The sequence below is a fragment of the Hypomesus nipponensis genome, chromosome 3, assembly GCF_054491055.1.
Source record: "Hypomesus nipponensis isolate SF chromosome 3, ASM5449105v1, whole genome shotgun sequence".
Lineage (NCBI taxonomy): Eukaryota > Metazoa > Chordata > Actinopteri > Osmeriformes > Osmeridae > Hypomesus > Hypomesus nipponensis.
In genome coordinates this window covers 6,525,709-6,541,228 of record NC_140363.1, presented here as the reverse complement: position 1 = coordinate 6,541,228, position 15,520 = coordinate 6,525,709, and the positions used below count along the sequence as shown (strand labels likewise).

General features: G+C 43.9%; 2 protein-coding genes across 2 annotated transcripts in view; one reads left to right on the top strand and one right to left on the bottom strand.

Annotated features, from left to right (window-relative positions):
* Positions 1 to 8,112, top strand: part of crybg1a (crystallin beta-gamma domain containing 1a) — a 22,754-nt gene extending 14,642 nt beyond the window's left edge. Inside the window, exons 11-22 of the mRNA XM_084683167.1 lie at positions 1,035 to 1,186; positions 1,369 to 1,495; positions 1,709 to 1,854; positions 2,752 to 2,878; positions 3,029 to 3,058; positions 3,283 to 3,395; positions 3,611 to 3,743; positions 3,936 to 4,075; positions 4,434 to 4,557; positions 4,707 to 4,865; positions 5,394 to 5,556; positions 5,922 to 8,112. Coding sequence (XP_084539293.1) covers positions 1,035 to 1,186; positions 1,369 to 1,495; positions 1,709 to 1,854; positions 2,752 to 2,878; positions 3,029 to 3,058; positions 3,283 to 3,395; positions 3,611 to 3,743; positions 3,936 to 4,075; positions 4,434 to 4,557; positions 4,707 to 4,865; positions 5,394 to 5,556; positions 5,922 to 6,010 — 1,503 coding nt within the window. The 3' untranslated portion in view covers positions 6,011 to 8,112. The remainder of the gene's footprint in view (positions 1 to 1,034; positions 1,187 to 1,368; positions 1,496 to 1,708; positions 1,855 to 2,751; positions 2,879 to 3,028; positions 3,059 to 3,282; positions 3,396 to 3,610; positions 3,744 to 3,935; positions 4,076 to 4,433; positions 4,558 to 4,706; positions 4,866 to 5,393; positions 5,557 to 5,921) is intronic.
* On the bottom strand, positions 8,079 to 15,520 carry rtn4ip1 (reticulon 4 interacting protein 1). Its single transcript, XM_084674266.1, has 9 exons — positions 14,942 to 15,520; positions 14,552 to 14,703; positions 13,901 to 13,969; positions 13,517 to 13,641; positions 12,854 to 12,902; positions 12,187 to 12,323; positions 11,698 to 11,881; positions 10,964 to 11,056; positions 8,079 to 8,943 (listed from the first exon to the last, which is right to left on the bottom strand). Exons 1-9 carry the CDS (start codon positions 15,216 to 15,218, stop codon positions 8,821 to 8,823), a joined length of 1,209 nt encoding a protein of 402 aa, XP_084530392.1. The 5' UTR covers positions 15,219 to 15,520; the 3' UTR covers positions 8,079 to 8,820.

Genomic DNA, 15,520 nt, shown 5'->3' with positions numbered 1-15,520 from the left:
CACTCAGCATACCAGACTGAGTACAATCACCAGTGTACTCACCAGGCCTGGACTGGTAATCTGGCATACCGGGGGGCTGTCGCACTTGGGGCAGATATGATGTTTAATATATACTGTATATAAATCTTTATATGTATATATATATATATTTTTTTTATAAGTTAAAATTGACTGAACTTGATTTGAACTTGATTGAACGACCGGCCCATAAAGCAAGGACAGCGGCCCATTGGTTCATTTTCCATACTGACACTGGGCAGGCCCAATCACATCTCTTAACAGGCTCCACCCCTCCACCTCTGTTTCTTGTGTCAGATGCAGTGGCTCAGAGCCAAAAATATGTGGATTAGGATGGAGAAACAAAAGGGCAAGGGGACGGGGGGGGTCAAGTTGTGGGCCTAAAAAAGTAAAAGTCTAGAGGTTGATGCCTCAACATGTGCAAAAATAGCTTCAGTTTCTAAGCCTGCAGTACCTGACATTTTGCAAAAACAGGTGAACTTAGAACGTGGAGAAGAGGGAACTGGCCATGGCACCTGTGTCCGACTGATTATGGTGGGCCGGTCTGAGCAAAAATTGCCAGGGCCATTTTTTTTGTCCTGGTCCAGCCCTGGTCCTCACAGAACATTTGAATCCACTGAGGAAGCTATACTACAGCAAATCATATTCTTATTAGCAAGTGGTAGGGGCATTGAAGGGGCAATCCCACCTAAATTGACAAATGACATACATGCAGTGTACTAAATATGACCTGAAATGGTGACTCGCTGTAAAGATTTACAACCAAACCTCACACAGAAGGTGAACCCTACCCCATTGTGTCACTGTCAATCACTCACAAACATGTTGGATTGAAACAGCACAATACCTGGGCCCAACTCACAGTGTGGGTTGAGCTGTGTCTAGTGCTACGGTCCCTAGCCCGCAGCAGAGCTGGAATCTGCTGAATGACTGGCATGCTGCCCTTACGCAAGCCGGGCCTGGAGCTGGCACAGCAACTATCTCAGCAGACCCATCCCTACCTCTCCATCCCTCAGGCCATGGTGTACGAGAAGCCCGGGTTTAAGGGCAAGTGCATGGAGATCGACGGTGACGTGTATAACCTGGGAGAGGGATCAGCGGAGGAAGAGGAGGAGACAGAGGGGACGTCACTGAGTTCAGTTGGGTCTATCAAAATCCTCGGTGGGCTGTGAGTGCTTCAATCTCAAGCGTGTCTCGGAAACCACACATTTTCGATAACTTACAGCAAGTATTTCACTTTGATGTTTCACTCAGACCCATCTCTCCACCCTTGATTTGTCTTGTGTGTGACCATGTGTGTGGGAACGCTTCCAACCGTGTGACATGAGTATGTGTCCCATCTGGTTGCAGCTGGGTGGGCTTCAACCAGCCAGAGTTTGAGGGTCGTCAGTTCCTCCTGGAAGAGGGAGAGTACACAGAATGCAGGGAGTGGGGGGGCTACGGCGACACGCTTCTATCACTACGTCCTGTGCTCTCTGTAAGTACCACACAGCACATTTACACTTCGGTTTCTGTCAGGTTTGCGAAATGCTTTCCACAACGCAGGCAAGTTTATACATGCAGTCATTTTGAGATCATGACTACTAGGTATTTTACTGCCCAGTATACTTTAGTCAGTATATTACTAAAAATATATATTTTTTGTGTTTAGTTTTTTTTTTAAAGTTTTTTTGTCTCTGTGTTTGTGTAGAATTTCCTGGCCCCGCATTTGAAGCTTTTCAGTGAGAGGGACTTTGGAGAACGGGGGCTAAACGTGGACCTGCTGGTGCCTGTTTTAAACATGGAGGACACTGGGTTTGGTACCAAGACACAGTCCATCAACGTGCTGGGCGGAGTGTAAGTTAGTCTCTATGCTACCTGAAACCCAGCAAATTAAGTGAATTAGTGAGATAGATGGTATAACATGGAAGGAAAACTAATCAGCGAGCATTGGTGCTTGGTGCATTGGAACTTTAAAAATGCAGCCAGATGACAACAGGGGTGTAGTCATCACACACAACCCTCTCGAATAATACACGCCCAACACACCACCCTCCCCCACACTCAAACCCAATACTGGAGGGCAGAAGCTTTCAAGAAGGGTGTACATGTCACGTTTTGGTAATCTATACCGAAGGTTAGACAAAGCTTCTAAAACTAGATTGTGTTCCCAGGCCAAGCCTTCTCTGTGAGATATCTGGGTGTGTGGATAATATTAAACAAGCTCAGCTTAATATGTAAACGGTTACATACACATACACTACCGCTGAATGACCGATTTTCTTTACATATTAACCAATTGTATTTATATGTAAACAAATTGAACACATGTTTTACATGATTCACCTGACACCTGATTTAGTGAGTTCGCGTATTTAAGTAATTTCGAGAATGCATGTCACAATACAGGATGTTTCTGTAAACTGATGGTTCACGTAAGTGTGATAGAAGCCAGATGCAGGTGTCTCTAGCCAGAGGCAGTGACCAGCATAAAGTAGGGCAAGCCACGTTATCTCACCTGTGGTGACCTTTATGCATACTTCATGAAGCCCCCTACTGTTTACTGCTCAGCGAGTCATCGAGCTAATTATGACAACTATTAATGAAGGAGTTAGGAGCTAGGAGGTAGAGTTAGTAGTTATAGGGGCTGCCTTGTCATACAGCAGGTTCAGTCTCTTAGCCTTTAAATTGCACAGTGCGGTGTGGTCTCAAGGTCTGTGTGTGTACTTTTGTGTATGTGTGTGTCCTAAACAGATGGGTTGCCTTTGAGAAGCCGGGGTTCGCTGGGGAACTCTACGTTCTAGAGAAGGGACTCTATGGAAGCCCGGAGGACTGGGGGGCCCGGAACCTCAGGATCTCCTCAGTTCAACCCGTTTTCCAGGTAAACGACATATATCTGACCGGATTCAGTGGTATGATGCAGTCATATGAACCACCATAACCCTGATTGAAATCAAAGTTGTGTAGATCGCTTATAATCATTTTCATTGATTTCCCTCATTTTCTACATACACTTATGTGTCACTTCTAGGATAACCTAGTTGGATCAAACAAGTTTAAGGTGAGATCCTCGTGCTTTTTCATTAATAATTGTCAGTTTATTGATAACAATAACAAGTGTGTCTACCTCTGCGCTTTATCGCAAAATTGCCTCTTGGAGGACGTTCAAGTTTTTAAAGTCGAAGTCTATGTCCTTGTGAGGTCTGTGTGTGTAGGGAGTTACTTCACAGCATGGCTCCCCTGTGAGCAGCAGTAAACCCATAGTGCTCTCCGTGGTCTGCCTAGGTACTGCTGTACCCGGAGCCAGAGTTCCAGGGCAAAGCCCTGATGCTGGAGGACAGTGTTGCCACCCTGGATGAGGCCTTCTCCCCATGCTCCTGCAGGGTGCTGGCTGGCAGGTGAACACTGCGTCAGCTGCACTTTCCACTATCCATGGCAGAACCATGATCAAACTTGTATTGGATGGTTTGGAAACTCACTATCGTGCTTTAGGGGATGCATATCTGGTGTCTGGTGAAACAATGTGTGCTGGGATGAACTAAAGAAGATTAGGAAACGTCTTTTGGACCGAGGAGAAAAAGTTGAAGTTGTGTGTGTGTGTGTTATGTTTCAGCTGGGTGGCATATGAAGGGCCCCAGTGTACAGGTCACATGTATGTGCTTGAGGAGGGAAACTACCAGACCCCAGAGGCCATAGGCTGTCTAGGACCTGACTTCACCATCGGCTCCATACAGACTCTGGGACACGTGCGTACCGACCGACGGGCTGTTTGTGTCTGTCTGTGTTCACATTTGTGTGGTCAAGTCAAATAGCATCGCTCTTGAACGCTTTTGTGGAAAGGTTGTGTTGGATGGAAAAGTCTGTGTGTGTTTTCCAGCGTCTTCCAGCGTTTTCCGACACATCTCTTACTCCACGTGTCTCTCGTGCTCTCCCTCCAGGAGTTCTCTCTGCCCTCCATCACCTTGTTTTGTAAGGCTGGCTGTAGGGGGCGTCGGACAGTGTTGGCAGCTGGAGTGGTGAACCTAAAGCTAGCTGGACTGGATGGACACATACGCTCCCTAGTGGTCGATGGAGGAATGTACGTGAGCTCTGAACTCGCTCACATGTCTTGGACTACAATTAGAAAATATCGTTAGGGAGTTTTCAAACGTTTGTGTTTTTTGTAGTAATTTTAATATTGGTCGTGTTTATTACAGTCCTGCGACGCCCACAGATGTCAGATTTTATATTATCTTACTGTCAATCCTTTAGATGTATTGGTTGCTATCAGGATGGGAAGTTTATTTCAGCAAATATGACAAAAAGTGTGTCTCAACATTACCGACCCTGCCTTTAAGTGTTAGATTACAGTGTCCTGCTGTTGGGTAGCACACAGCATCATGAATTATTGGCGGTACAGTAGGCTATGTGGTATATTCGTTTTCTTTTCTTTCCAGGTGGGTGCTGTATGAGAATTCAAACTATCGCGGACGCCAATTCCTGCTACAGCCAGGACAAATAGGGGATTGGTGCAAGTTCAGCAGCTGGCAGCAAATAGGCTCCCTCCGTCCGCTGTTACAGGTACTGGTGGGGGAGGGGGCGGGAGGGTGGGTTCATTGATTCTATCATTTCAAAAGTCTCTGTCGTGTGCATGGTAGGGAATGTGTGTTCACCTCTGTATTCCAGCTGGCCTCATGGTATCTGTGTACTGACGTCCCTGGCATTTGTAGAAGCAGGTGTACTTCCGTCTGCGGAGCAGGGAGACTGGCTGCGTGATGACCCTGTCAGGTTCCATAGATGACATCAAGCTGATGAGGGTGCAGGCTCTGGAGGAGACAGGCGGGATGGAGCAGTTGTGGCTCTACCAGGATGGGCTGCTGTTCTGCAAGGTGGGTCTCCACACGGCCCAGGGTGGAAACATCATTTGACCCAAATCATGCAAAACATGAAGGCCATTGCCGACCCCTGCGGACAAAGTGGCTTCACGAGTCAGGAGCAGAAGTGTTTGTTGGTTAGAGTAACTTACCTGTAGCTTGGTGTAGGATTTATTAGGGGTCATTTTATAATCGCAAGACAGTAGTGTGTGCATTTAAATACATTGCTATCCCTGTTTCTGCCATAGTAGAAGAAAATCTTCCAAACTTTTAAAGTGACAGTGAAAGTTACAGTACCAAATGGTTTGGCAGTGTTTGATGCAAGACTAAGTTCCTGTCCTTGGCTTCTTTTTCCTTCCAAACCAAATGAAGCTTAATGGACTTGTCAACAATGTCAGTTGCCAAATAACTCAATACGGACCTATACGAGGAGGAAATAAGTTATTTATTGAACCTACACCTAATTCTCCCTTCCTTTCCACCTGTTCTCTCTCCTCTTTCTACTCCTTCCCATCCTTCCTTTTTGTTCCTTTCCATCTACAGCTGGTGGAGGACTGTTGTCTGGAAACAACAGGTAGCATGGTGATGGCAGGCAGCAGGTTGAATGTGTCCCCAGAGCGGGGAAAGGAGGGTCAACTGTGGAGTGTCACTCCTGATGGCTTAGTTCGGAATCACCTCAAACCTGACCTAGTCCTGGAGGTTAAAGGTTAGAAAACCATTCTTAAATACACTGATTAATGTCTGGAGTCATTCAAAAGCAGTGATATAGCCTCTATCGCCTCCTGAGAAGTGTTTGATAAATGTATGTCATAAAGCTGTGGGACAAAATGTAATGCAAACTATGCTTTGTATCTGGATATAGAATTGAGTGGATCTTTTTGTTGTGTAACTTTATCAGTTTTAGCGTTTATCCTATGGCGCCATCACTTGGTCAGTTTGTAAATTGCAGTTACACAAGAACAGAAAGAGCCTACTGTGATGTTAATTTCCTTAAACATAATTTCTACCTCTCACTAATTCATTTTAAGGGATGTTTTCAGTGACAATTTGTGTCCTTTTCTGTCTCTTTAGGTGGTCAACAGTATGATAAACATCAAGTGATTCTTAATACTTTTGATGAGAGCAAACAGAACCAACGATGGGCCCTGGAGATTATCTAATGGAGTTTCAGACAGTTTTATTGATGCCCTGCAGTGGGACTGCTTTCTAATGCATCCCTGTCATCGAACCCAGTGATCTCTGACACCTGCTGTGGAGGATGGAGCTCTGGGATGCAGCTCCACCACCAGAAACTGTTGTCTGTACAAGCTAGGCTAAGTGTTCTAATGGTTAGTGATTCACATTTGCTTTCAAAGCGCTGCACCGCAAAACTGTCATCAAACTGAACTTGGATATACATTTTTTGTACTCTGGACTTTTTTTTAATACTCCTCAATTCACAGACAGAACCATGTTTCCACAAAAAGGTCCTCCTAAAAAAACAAAGTAAACGATGGCGTAAGTGTTTACAGTGCTTTATCAATGACATCCAGTATACTGGATAGTGGGTACTGTAACTATCACAGTTCATTGGTTAGTTTTCCTTCTTAGCTTATGCCTCCAACTGAAGCAGAGCTCTCCAAACGAGACAGACTTTCTTGCTGTATCTGAAGCAAACTTGAGATTCACACACCATATCAATGCTGCTTGGCTTATATCAACATTTGTTATATCACAGAACATCACGACAAAGATGAAAATTCCACATAAAGGATGTTTGTGAATTTCAAGTGTTTAAACTAGGGCTGTGAAATGATAACAAATTTTAATCAAATTAATCACAGGTTTCTGTGGATTAATCATGATTAATTACATATTACCGATTTTCCGAATTTTTGTCATTAGTGTGCGTCTTTGATTTTGCGGTACCTTGATGTTCGAGTCACCCGTTGCCACTCGCAAAACAACAATATCAACCGGTCTACAGCTTTTTGCAATACATTTGGCAACTGTGCTAGTCACCTTGTCACAGGCAGACTTAGTGAGGGCCCTACGCTGTTCAGTGAGGGTGGTTTGGCACATTCTACTTGAACTCCCCTCGCCGACCAACGCATGCTTCACGTTGAGGTGGTTTAAGTTACTTTAGGCTGGTATTACTTCGGTGAAACGATAACATTCAGTCATTTAGCATTCAGTCATTTAGCAGACGCTCTTATCCAGAGCGATAACGTCTTCCCGCAGGGCAGGGCTTCAGACTAACTTTTTTTTTACAAGGAGCACAGTAGCCCCTGACTGAAAATTTTAGAAGCGCAAGCAGAAAATTAAGGGGCACACTTTATATTGCCCTGCAATGCATTTATTAATGTAACTGGAGAGGGTACAACTCAGTGGCAATTTTAGATCCTTTTTAGGAGTGCTCAAGCACTCCTAAATTTTTTTAAATATTTTCTTAAATATATTGTTTATTTTCATTTGATGCTGGTAGTTCATGAAGAAAGGGACATCCTTAGTTTTTTCATAACGCCCGGCTTACCCGGCTCCATAACGCCGGGTAAAAAGGGCTCGTGAAACTGCTCACCAAAAGAACGAAGGGGCACCCACTTGTCTGGCAGATTAAGACATGTTCGTAGAAGCCTAGCGAAAAATATCCTAAACTTTCCAAGACTTTTAGCTAGGTTTATAGGTACTTTAAGCTACGGTACTAATGCAGAAGGAAAGCTGATATCGCTGTCTTCCTAGAACGTCGTATCTATGCGTTGTTGCTAACGTGTGTTGACATTGTGCACACCCAATGAATTCAAAATTTGTAGGTCGCACATGCCCGAGTGCTTGTAAAAAATGCTCGCACTGTCTCAAAAACTGGTCGCAAAATGCGACCATTTGGTCGCAGTCTGGAGCCCTGCCGCAGAGTGTGCATCACTTTGGTTTTATTGGTTGTTCTATCTTAGTGGAACACGAACTTCTCATCCAGAAGTTGCAGATTGGGTGGAATTGTGGTTATATTACGTTAAATGCGTGAAACAAAAATAACGAATTAATCCTGTAATTTAATCATAACGCGTTAACGCGTTATTTTTCACAGCCCTAGTTTATAAAAAAAAAAAGATATTTTACATGAATTTTTTTGGGGACATTTTCCAAAATGTATAGTTGCAGATTTAAGCATATGAGTGTTGGGTGTATGCTGCAGATTTCATTAAACACTGTTGCAACTACTGGGTCTTAAATGTAAAACATACATGTAAGTAATTGCTGTTAATAATAAACAAAAAATAAATGAAAATATTTGTTGCTTGTGTTCCTTATTGTGAAGTCCCTTACATACACTGAATGATAAAGCACCCATGAAGAATGAGTGGCATGCTTAGGATACATAGTGTACATTCTTTCTAAGCCATACACATAACACAAACATATCATGTTTGAAGCCATCAAATTCACAGATGACAATTTTAAACATTGCCTTTCACAAAATATCTTTTGTTACCATATCAGATTGTGTTCCGTTATCATTTCAAATGCTTAATTGTCCACTCTAGGTTGCCATAAAACAATTGTATTTACCGCTACCAAAGTAATTTTATTGAAAAACTCTCAGCAAGGGTACCACAACACTACACACTGATTTCATTCTGAAAGTATGGCTCTTAAAATGACTTCAATGACTTTCTAATCAGTGGTGTGTTCAAGGACACTCTTCCAGGAGACAGGCCACAGAGGGCCCAGCAGGATGGAGGGGTGTACGAGGCTGCATGGTTACACGGAGGGCCCAGCAGGATGGAGGGGTGTACGAGGCAGCATGGTTAAACGGAGGGCCCAGCAGGATGGAGGGGTGTACGAGGCTGCATGGTTACACGGAGGGCCCAGCAGGATGGAGGGGTGTACGAGGCTGCATGGTTACACGGAGGGCCCAGCAGGATGGAGGGGTGTACGAGGCTGCATGGTTACACGGAGGGCCCAGCAGGATGGAGGGGTGTACGAGGCTGCATGGTTACACGGAGGCTCCGCTGCTGATGTGGATGACAGTCTTCCCGCGGGCGTGGCCCTTCTCCATCTTCTGGAAGGCTCGCGGCACCTGGGAGAAGCCAAACTCCTCGTCCACCACTGCTCGGATCTGGGAGACAGGAACAGGAAGTGTCAGGCTCTGCCACCAGGAGGGATGTCAGACTCTGGTGACACACAGCAATGTGACAATGCAGAGCTGAGGGGCTCGAGTGTAGACGTCGATACATTTCCAGGTGTCCAAAAATATTTCGAAATAAGATATAAGTAATGGAGAAAAAATAAGTATTTGGACACCTGACCATCACACCTCTTTGAGCGTGTTGGACATGTTCTGACACACACACACACACACACACACACACAGAACCAGGCGGAAGCACAGTATGAGGACACTCCTACATAAATCCTTATTACAGTTTAACAATGCTATGCACTGGATATAGACAGCACTTCCTTCCTTTTTCAGGTCCTCTTTACTGTAAACACCTGACCTTGTTGTCACGGAACAAGGCTTGTCTTTGTACGGAGAAGTGTGGTGCCATGATGTCATGGTTGTGTGTGTGGGGGGACAGGAATCCAGCCAGGTCCAGGCTGGGTAGCTAGCCTGGGGGCCGGACAGGGTTGGAGACAAAAGGTTGGGATTATTGGGCCTATTGGAGCGGGGATTAGGGCAGCATTCCAGTCCTGTGGCAACTCAGCACAGTCCGAGACAGCAAGTCATCATCTGACCGACTGCCACTGATCTCTTTTATCTCTTTTTATTTACCATTCCTATTAGCAGGGCGTCCCACTGTGAAAAGATTCACTTTGCAAAGTGCCCTACCTACATGTGTACAATTAGGAACTCATTAACAAACTATTACAAATATCGTAAGAAAAGTCCCTACAAGTTTGTGCACAAGCGTATGGGCGTATGGGTTTGGAACAATATTTGCAGTCAAGCCGTCTGAAATGTAGAGATTGTATGCAATAGCCACAACATTCCTCACACTTAAGTATCCATGTTATCGCTTTGTTTTAGAGTTAATAATTATCCATGATCAGATCTATAATACATAGTTTGTTTTCCTGAGTTGGTCTGGTTTGGGTCAGGGACCAATGGAAAGTTCCACTGTTCCACTGTTTTATAGGTTATGTCAGAAAAACGCAAACTTGCATCCAATTCTGTGCCTGGAAATACAAGTTTTTATTTTATATTTTTGGGGGTTAGCAGTTTGATTTAGTTAGATTTAAATCTTTGAAACTGCCAAAAATATTTCATTCGGGTGGAAACAGTCACTAAAGCATATTCAAAAGTGACTTAATTCATTCCATTTACGGTATGGCACAACAAAGGTTTTGCACACAATCTAGGTTAGAAACATATCTGATGTCTCTCTGAGTGGAGCAGAAGGGAGAGTTCATCACTTCCAGCAATGTTGAGACAAAAGGTGAGTGAATCCAACACGACTGAGGCCGTGCCCAGGTCTAGTGACACACTTCCCTGTAGATGTGACACATGGTATTGTGCGTGCATGAGGAACCTGCTTGTTTAGAACACGAAACGAGATTGTTCTACAGAAACACATCTGATGGACTGCTAAAGGAGTGAACACTGTGATAATCACAAAGACACTGAGCACTTCTGAAATGTCTGTCTTACTAGTACTATGTTAGCTGTATTATTATGTCACACACTCTAGGCTAGAAATGGACAGGAGCTAACATCTGTAGAGATAAGAGATCGTTTTCACCAGAATGAACAAGTTTGAAAACATTTTTTACACGAGTATATGCTTCACAACCAGAACATTTGTTCACTGTCCTCCAGCAGATTGAGTCTGGCATTATAACCACACTGGACTTAAGGATTGATTCTGTTTGCTGAAGGTCCTGATTTGATTCAATAGTTCTTTGGTGTATAGCCTTGTAATAATAAAAAAACTAAATAATATAATAGTTCCCAACTTCCTCTATTAAGTCAATTAATCATATAAATGACACTAATTTGTTGACTGAAACAAACATGACATTCACATGATTCAATGTTGTGCTTGTGTGTGACTTGTAAATCGTGCATAAACATACAAGGTTAGGCTTCTGTCTGGCTTAAAACATGGGATCATGGGATCATCCAAACTGTACCATACCTTTGCTTCGTCTACCATCTCGCTGATATCATCCAGGACGGGTCCGTTGGGTGCAAAGAACCCCCAACGATAGTGCACACCCTTGGTTAGGTTCTGGGGGGACACAGAAGACACACAGTTTGTACTATTTTCTACCTTGTAGAAACACACCTATTTACTCCAGTGCGTTTCCCCCTTTTTAGTGTGGCTAAATAAACACTCCCGGTCCAACTCTGAGCCTCGGTCTCTGCCAACCTTCAGACAAGGTCAGCAAACAAACAGACAGCTGTCAGTATTGACTTATGACAATGACAAACACTTTCAGGGCACACTTCAAAAGCCCAAACCAAACACTGTGTGTTACACAATTATGTTATGCTATGACCTTGCTATGACCCCCTTAGGGTTTCAGGCCTTAGGGGGGGGGGGGGGGTGTACCCCCGGAAAAAGGTAGAGCAACATATATATATATATGTATTATATAATAATGTCTGAGGACACTATGTAAGAATGGATCTAATTTGCCTACCCTAAAGGTAATTTGCAGTTGCTGAGGCTCTGTCATGTGCTTATTTTCCAAGTCAAATTGGCTTTAAAAAAAATAGATAAGATAGGTGAGTTGTGGGTGAAAACTTTCTTTGGCAGGCCTTTCAAACCCACAACAGCATCTGTGACTTACTGTGTGTTAATGGTGTGGATGGAAGATAACCGAAAAAAGTGAAGATAAAAACCAAACACACAAAATGAGTGGTTACCTTCAAGGCCTTAGACAACACAGTAGCTCCGGTCTGGAGCATTCCATCGGCGATGCCCAGTAAATCGGTGTTCTGGAGAAAAGGCGTGACCAAAGTGACGTACTTGGCGCCGCACCAGGGCTTGAGCAGATCCAGAGCCCAGCGCTCCGTGTCCCCTCCTATGTTGTCGAGGATGAAGTCGAACCTGAGGAAGAGAAGAAGAGACAGAGATAAGAGGGGGGGGGGGGGGGGGGGGGGGCAGAGTGGGAGGAAGAAAAAGGTATAGGGGAGAGTGGTGAAGAATGGAGCAGAAGATAAGAGAGGAGGGGGGAAACCAAAAAAGGGAGAAGGTTCGAGAGGTAAAGGGAGGGAGAGAAGGAAAGAGCAGGAAGGAGAGCGTATGGGAGACACGGGGAGAGAGGGTAGAAAAGGCACAGGGTAGAGAGAGATTGGTCGATATAGAGGAGCACCACAAATATATGTGTGTGTGTGCATGTGTTCTGGACTCACTTCTCCAGTGCTCTAAGGGGCACTTCCACAGGGCCAGCAGTGTAGTCTACCACATGATCAGCTCCCAGTGCCCTCACCAGCCTCTCAGCATTCATAGAGCAGGTCACCGTCACATGTGCACCCCAGGCCTTTACCAACTGAGAAATACAGTACAATTGGTATAATGCATTGAGGAGAACATTCATGCGCAAAACTAATGATGTTCCTTATTTGCAAGACTAAAAACCGGAAACCTTTTCACTCATCAATGAAATGTTAACCACACTGTGTCATGCGAGTTTAATACTTTAATTTAAGAGGAAGAAGAAGTAACCTTTACTGGTCATGGAGTGTGAAACAGACACCCAGACATGAAGCTTTGGAGCTGGGTCAGAACGAAAGCCTGTGTCACCTGACCCCCCATAGACAGACCATGTTTCCAAGTTCAGCCCTACGGCCCTACATGACAACATTTCTATAATGTCACTGAATACGGTGTGTCCTGTTTACTTGGCTGAAACACTATGAATGCATTTAGTATTGTATTTTACTGTGTGTATATAGGACTGTTATATTTGTGAAATGAATGGGATTACCGGTATGTGTGAATGGTAGGTTAGAAAGGTACAGTGCACTGATGTAGAGCGTGTATCTAACTACACTGTGTGTGTGTTTGTGTGTGTGTTACCTGTATGGCAAATGTCCCTACCCCACCGGATCCTCCAAGAATCAGAATGCTGTATAAAGGAAGGGAATAGACTCAAAATCACTATGAAATATGAGTTTATTTTCAAAATCCATTCAAGTATTCGATATCCACGGGAATTGGGCTATTAATCAGATGGTTGCCGGTTCGATTCCTGGCCGTGCCAAATGACGTGGGCAAGGCATTTCACCCTACTTGCCTCGGGGGGAGTCCCTGTACTTACTGTAAGTCGCTCTGGATAAGAGCGTCTGCTAAATGACTAAATGTAAATCCTATAACAACTGGTCCATCACCGAAACTGTACTTCATCTACTTCAAATGACTGTTGGTGTACCTGTCCAATAAAAGTGTTAGGCCTAATTTCCAAAGTATTATCAATGACTTCAATTCAAGCGTATCCAAGTACTCATTACCAACAAGTTTAACTCAAAGTGAACTCAAAGGGATCACTGGTTGTAAACATAGGGGCAAACGTTGGATGAATGAGAAAAGAAAAAGAGGTTTAGGCTGGGTAGACACAGAAAAAAATTACATGTGTATGTGTGTCTGACTGTGTGTGCATCAAACCATCTTCGTGTGAGACTATGTACACAAGTGCAGGTGCATCTCTGAAGACCTTGGACGAAGATCCACAAGGTCACCTACCGCTTCCCAGCACAGTTGTCTTTGTTAAGCCCTCCTGTGTTGACAATGGCGGACCAGGCCGTGGCTGCTACGTAAGGCACAGCCGCCGCCTCCGTGTGGCTGAGCGACTTTGGCTTACGGCCCACCTGACACGGACACAAAATGGCCGCCAGTTACGATGACAAACCGTGGCTGGAGGCGTTGCTGTGTGCAACTGTCGAGTCAACATAAGGGTGGATTGTGCATAACAGTATCAACTATGCTACTCATTACAAATACGGTTACTTTAGAAGTGGATTTGTGTATTATGTTTTATTAGAACAAGTCAGAATGTGAATCTGCTCTAATCTATAACAAATGTGTTTGCCATTTAAGATTGTAGATGTATGCGTATAGGTTTGGTACCTCATTGGCACTTAACACTACAAACTCTGCCAAGCTTCCTTGCTTCCATGGTGGAATGGCTGCCCACACCTGGGTTAAAAAAAACAAATCATGACAAAGACATGAACAACACTTCCATGATGTTACATAATACATTATTACCTCTTTATTCCATGGCACATATAGAATGTATGGTTTGGAGAAGTAGTCATTTAGGGGGAAGTGCCTTCCAGTCACCTACAGAACCACTCCCATTTGAAAGGTGTTTTACCTGCTACTAAATGAAAAGATTGTCTTTTGTTGACACAGTGGTGATGCATTGCCCGGTTGGCCCAAGGGTGGTTTGGTTATGCAACGTCGTGCTCCTCATATTGGCAACTCAATTAAGTTTTACAGAGGGCAACAGAAAATAGAAGGTGGCTATTGTCACAGCCCACTGACTAAATAAAGAGGTGCTGACATGACTTCATCATGGGTGAGCACCGAGGGGCCTAGATTCACTTGGAGATGAGATGCACACACACAGTGTAGCGTACACACACGTGTGCAAACGGATACACACACTAAAGAGTGCACGCACACTCACAAGGCTCACAACACACCTCACTAGACCACTCAGTAAATAGGAAGCAAACTATTATTTCCGCACCATTCCGGTGTTCAGGTTGTTACCTCATCCCCCTCTTTGAAGTAGGCCACGTCCAGACCACACTCCATGATAACTCCAGACACATCTCTGCCCAGTATAAGGGGGAACTCACTTCCTGTTTGGTTGATGTTCAGGGGATCTCGTTTCATAGCCAGAGTTGCAGCCCCATAGCCACCTATGTGGACCAAAAAAAAAGATATAGCCTCAAGTCTAATTAAAAGCAAGTGCTCATACAGGACAGCGAAACCCGATTCCTTATTTATTTAATATTTTGACCATTAAGCCTAAATATTTTTAGACCATTCATAGGTAACTTTTCTTTTGTTGTGTTGCTTCCAATAATAAAGTGTTGTCTTGCCATAACTACAACTGTTATTTTTTACATACCCCTAGTGCTGATGAGTGACACTCACCTCTCATGCTGACATCGATAGGATTCAGACCTGCTGCATGAACTTTGACGATGACCTCGTTGGGATAATGGATGATAGGGAAACTGGCGTTTTTTGTGAACCGCAGAACTTCGTTATTGCCATATTTATCGATAACCCATGCAGGCATGATTGTCATGCGACTTTTTGTTGTACTGAACCATCTCTCCTGACCACTCGAGATCAATGTTGTCACACTAGGTACTCTATTGAAACAACGCAACCACCGACTGCACGCCACTCCAATTAAATTATGCATTCTGTTTTGCGTTCAAAATAATAGATCTTTGTTTTTGTTTTTATCTTGCTTCAGTGTAACACTTGCATTGACACGACTAAAACCACAAATAATGAATGACATAACGCTCAGCTAGCTAGCTGAACAACTTAATAAATGCATATCGTTTAAAAAAAATGTTTGCAAGATATTTATCTTTAGCTGGCTAGCGTCTCTTACTAATCACTCGACTCAATTGTCGTTATGAATGCTATCCTTAATCAACAAAACGGATATTAAATTTAGCTAGGTAGCTAGCAGTCAGGTTTAGCTCTCGGCTCCAA

Coding starts and splice junctions, on each gene's coding strand:
- rtn4ip1 (XM_084674266.1), bottom strand. CDS start 15,218: ATGCATAATTTAATTGGAGTGGCGTGCAGTCGGTGGTTGCGTTGTTTC. Junction 12,324..12,853: donor TAGGGACATTTGCCATACAG/GTAACACACACA, acceptor TGTATTTCTCAG/TTGGTAAAGGCCTGGGGTGC. Junction 11,882..12,186: donor CCCCTTAGAGCACTGGAGAA/GTGAGTCCAGAA, acceptor TCTCTTCCTCAG/GTTCGACTTCATCCTCGACA.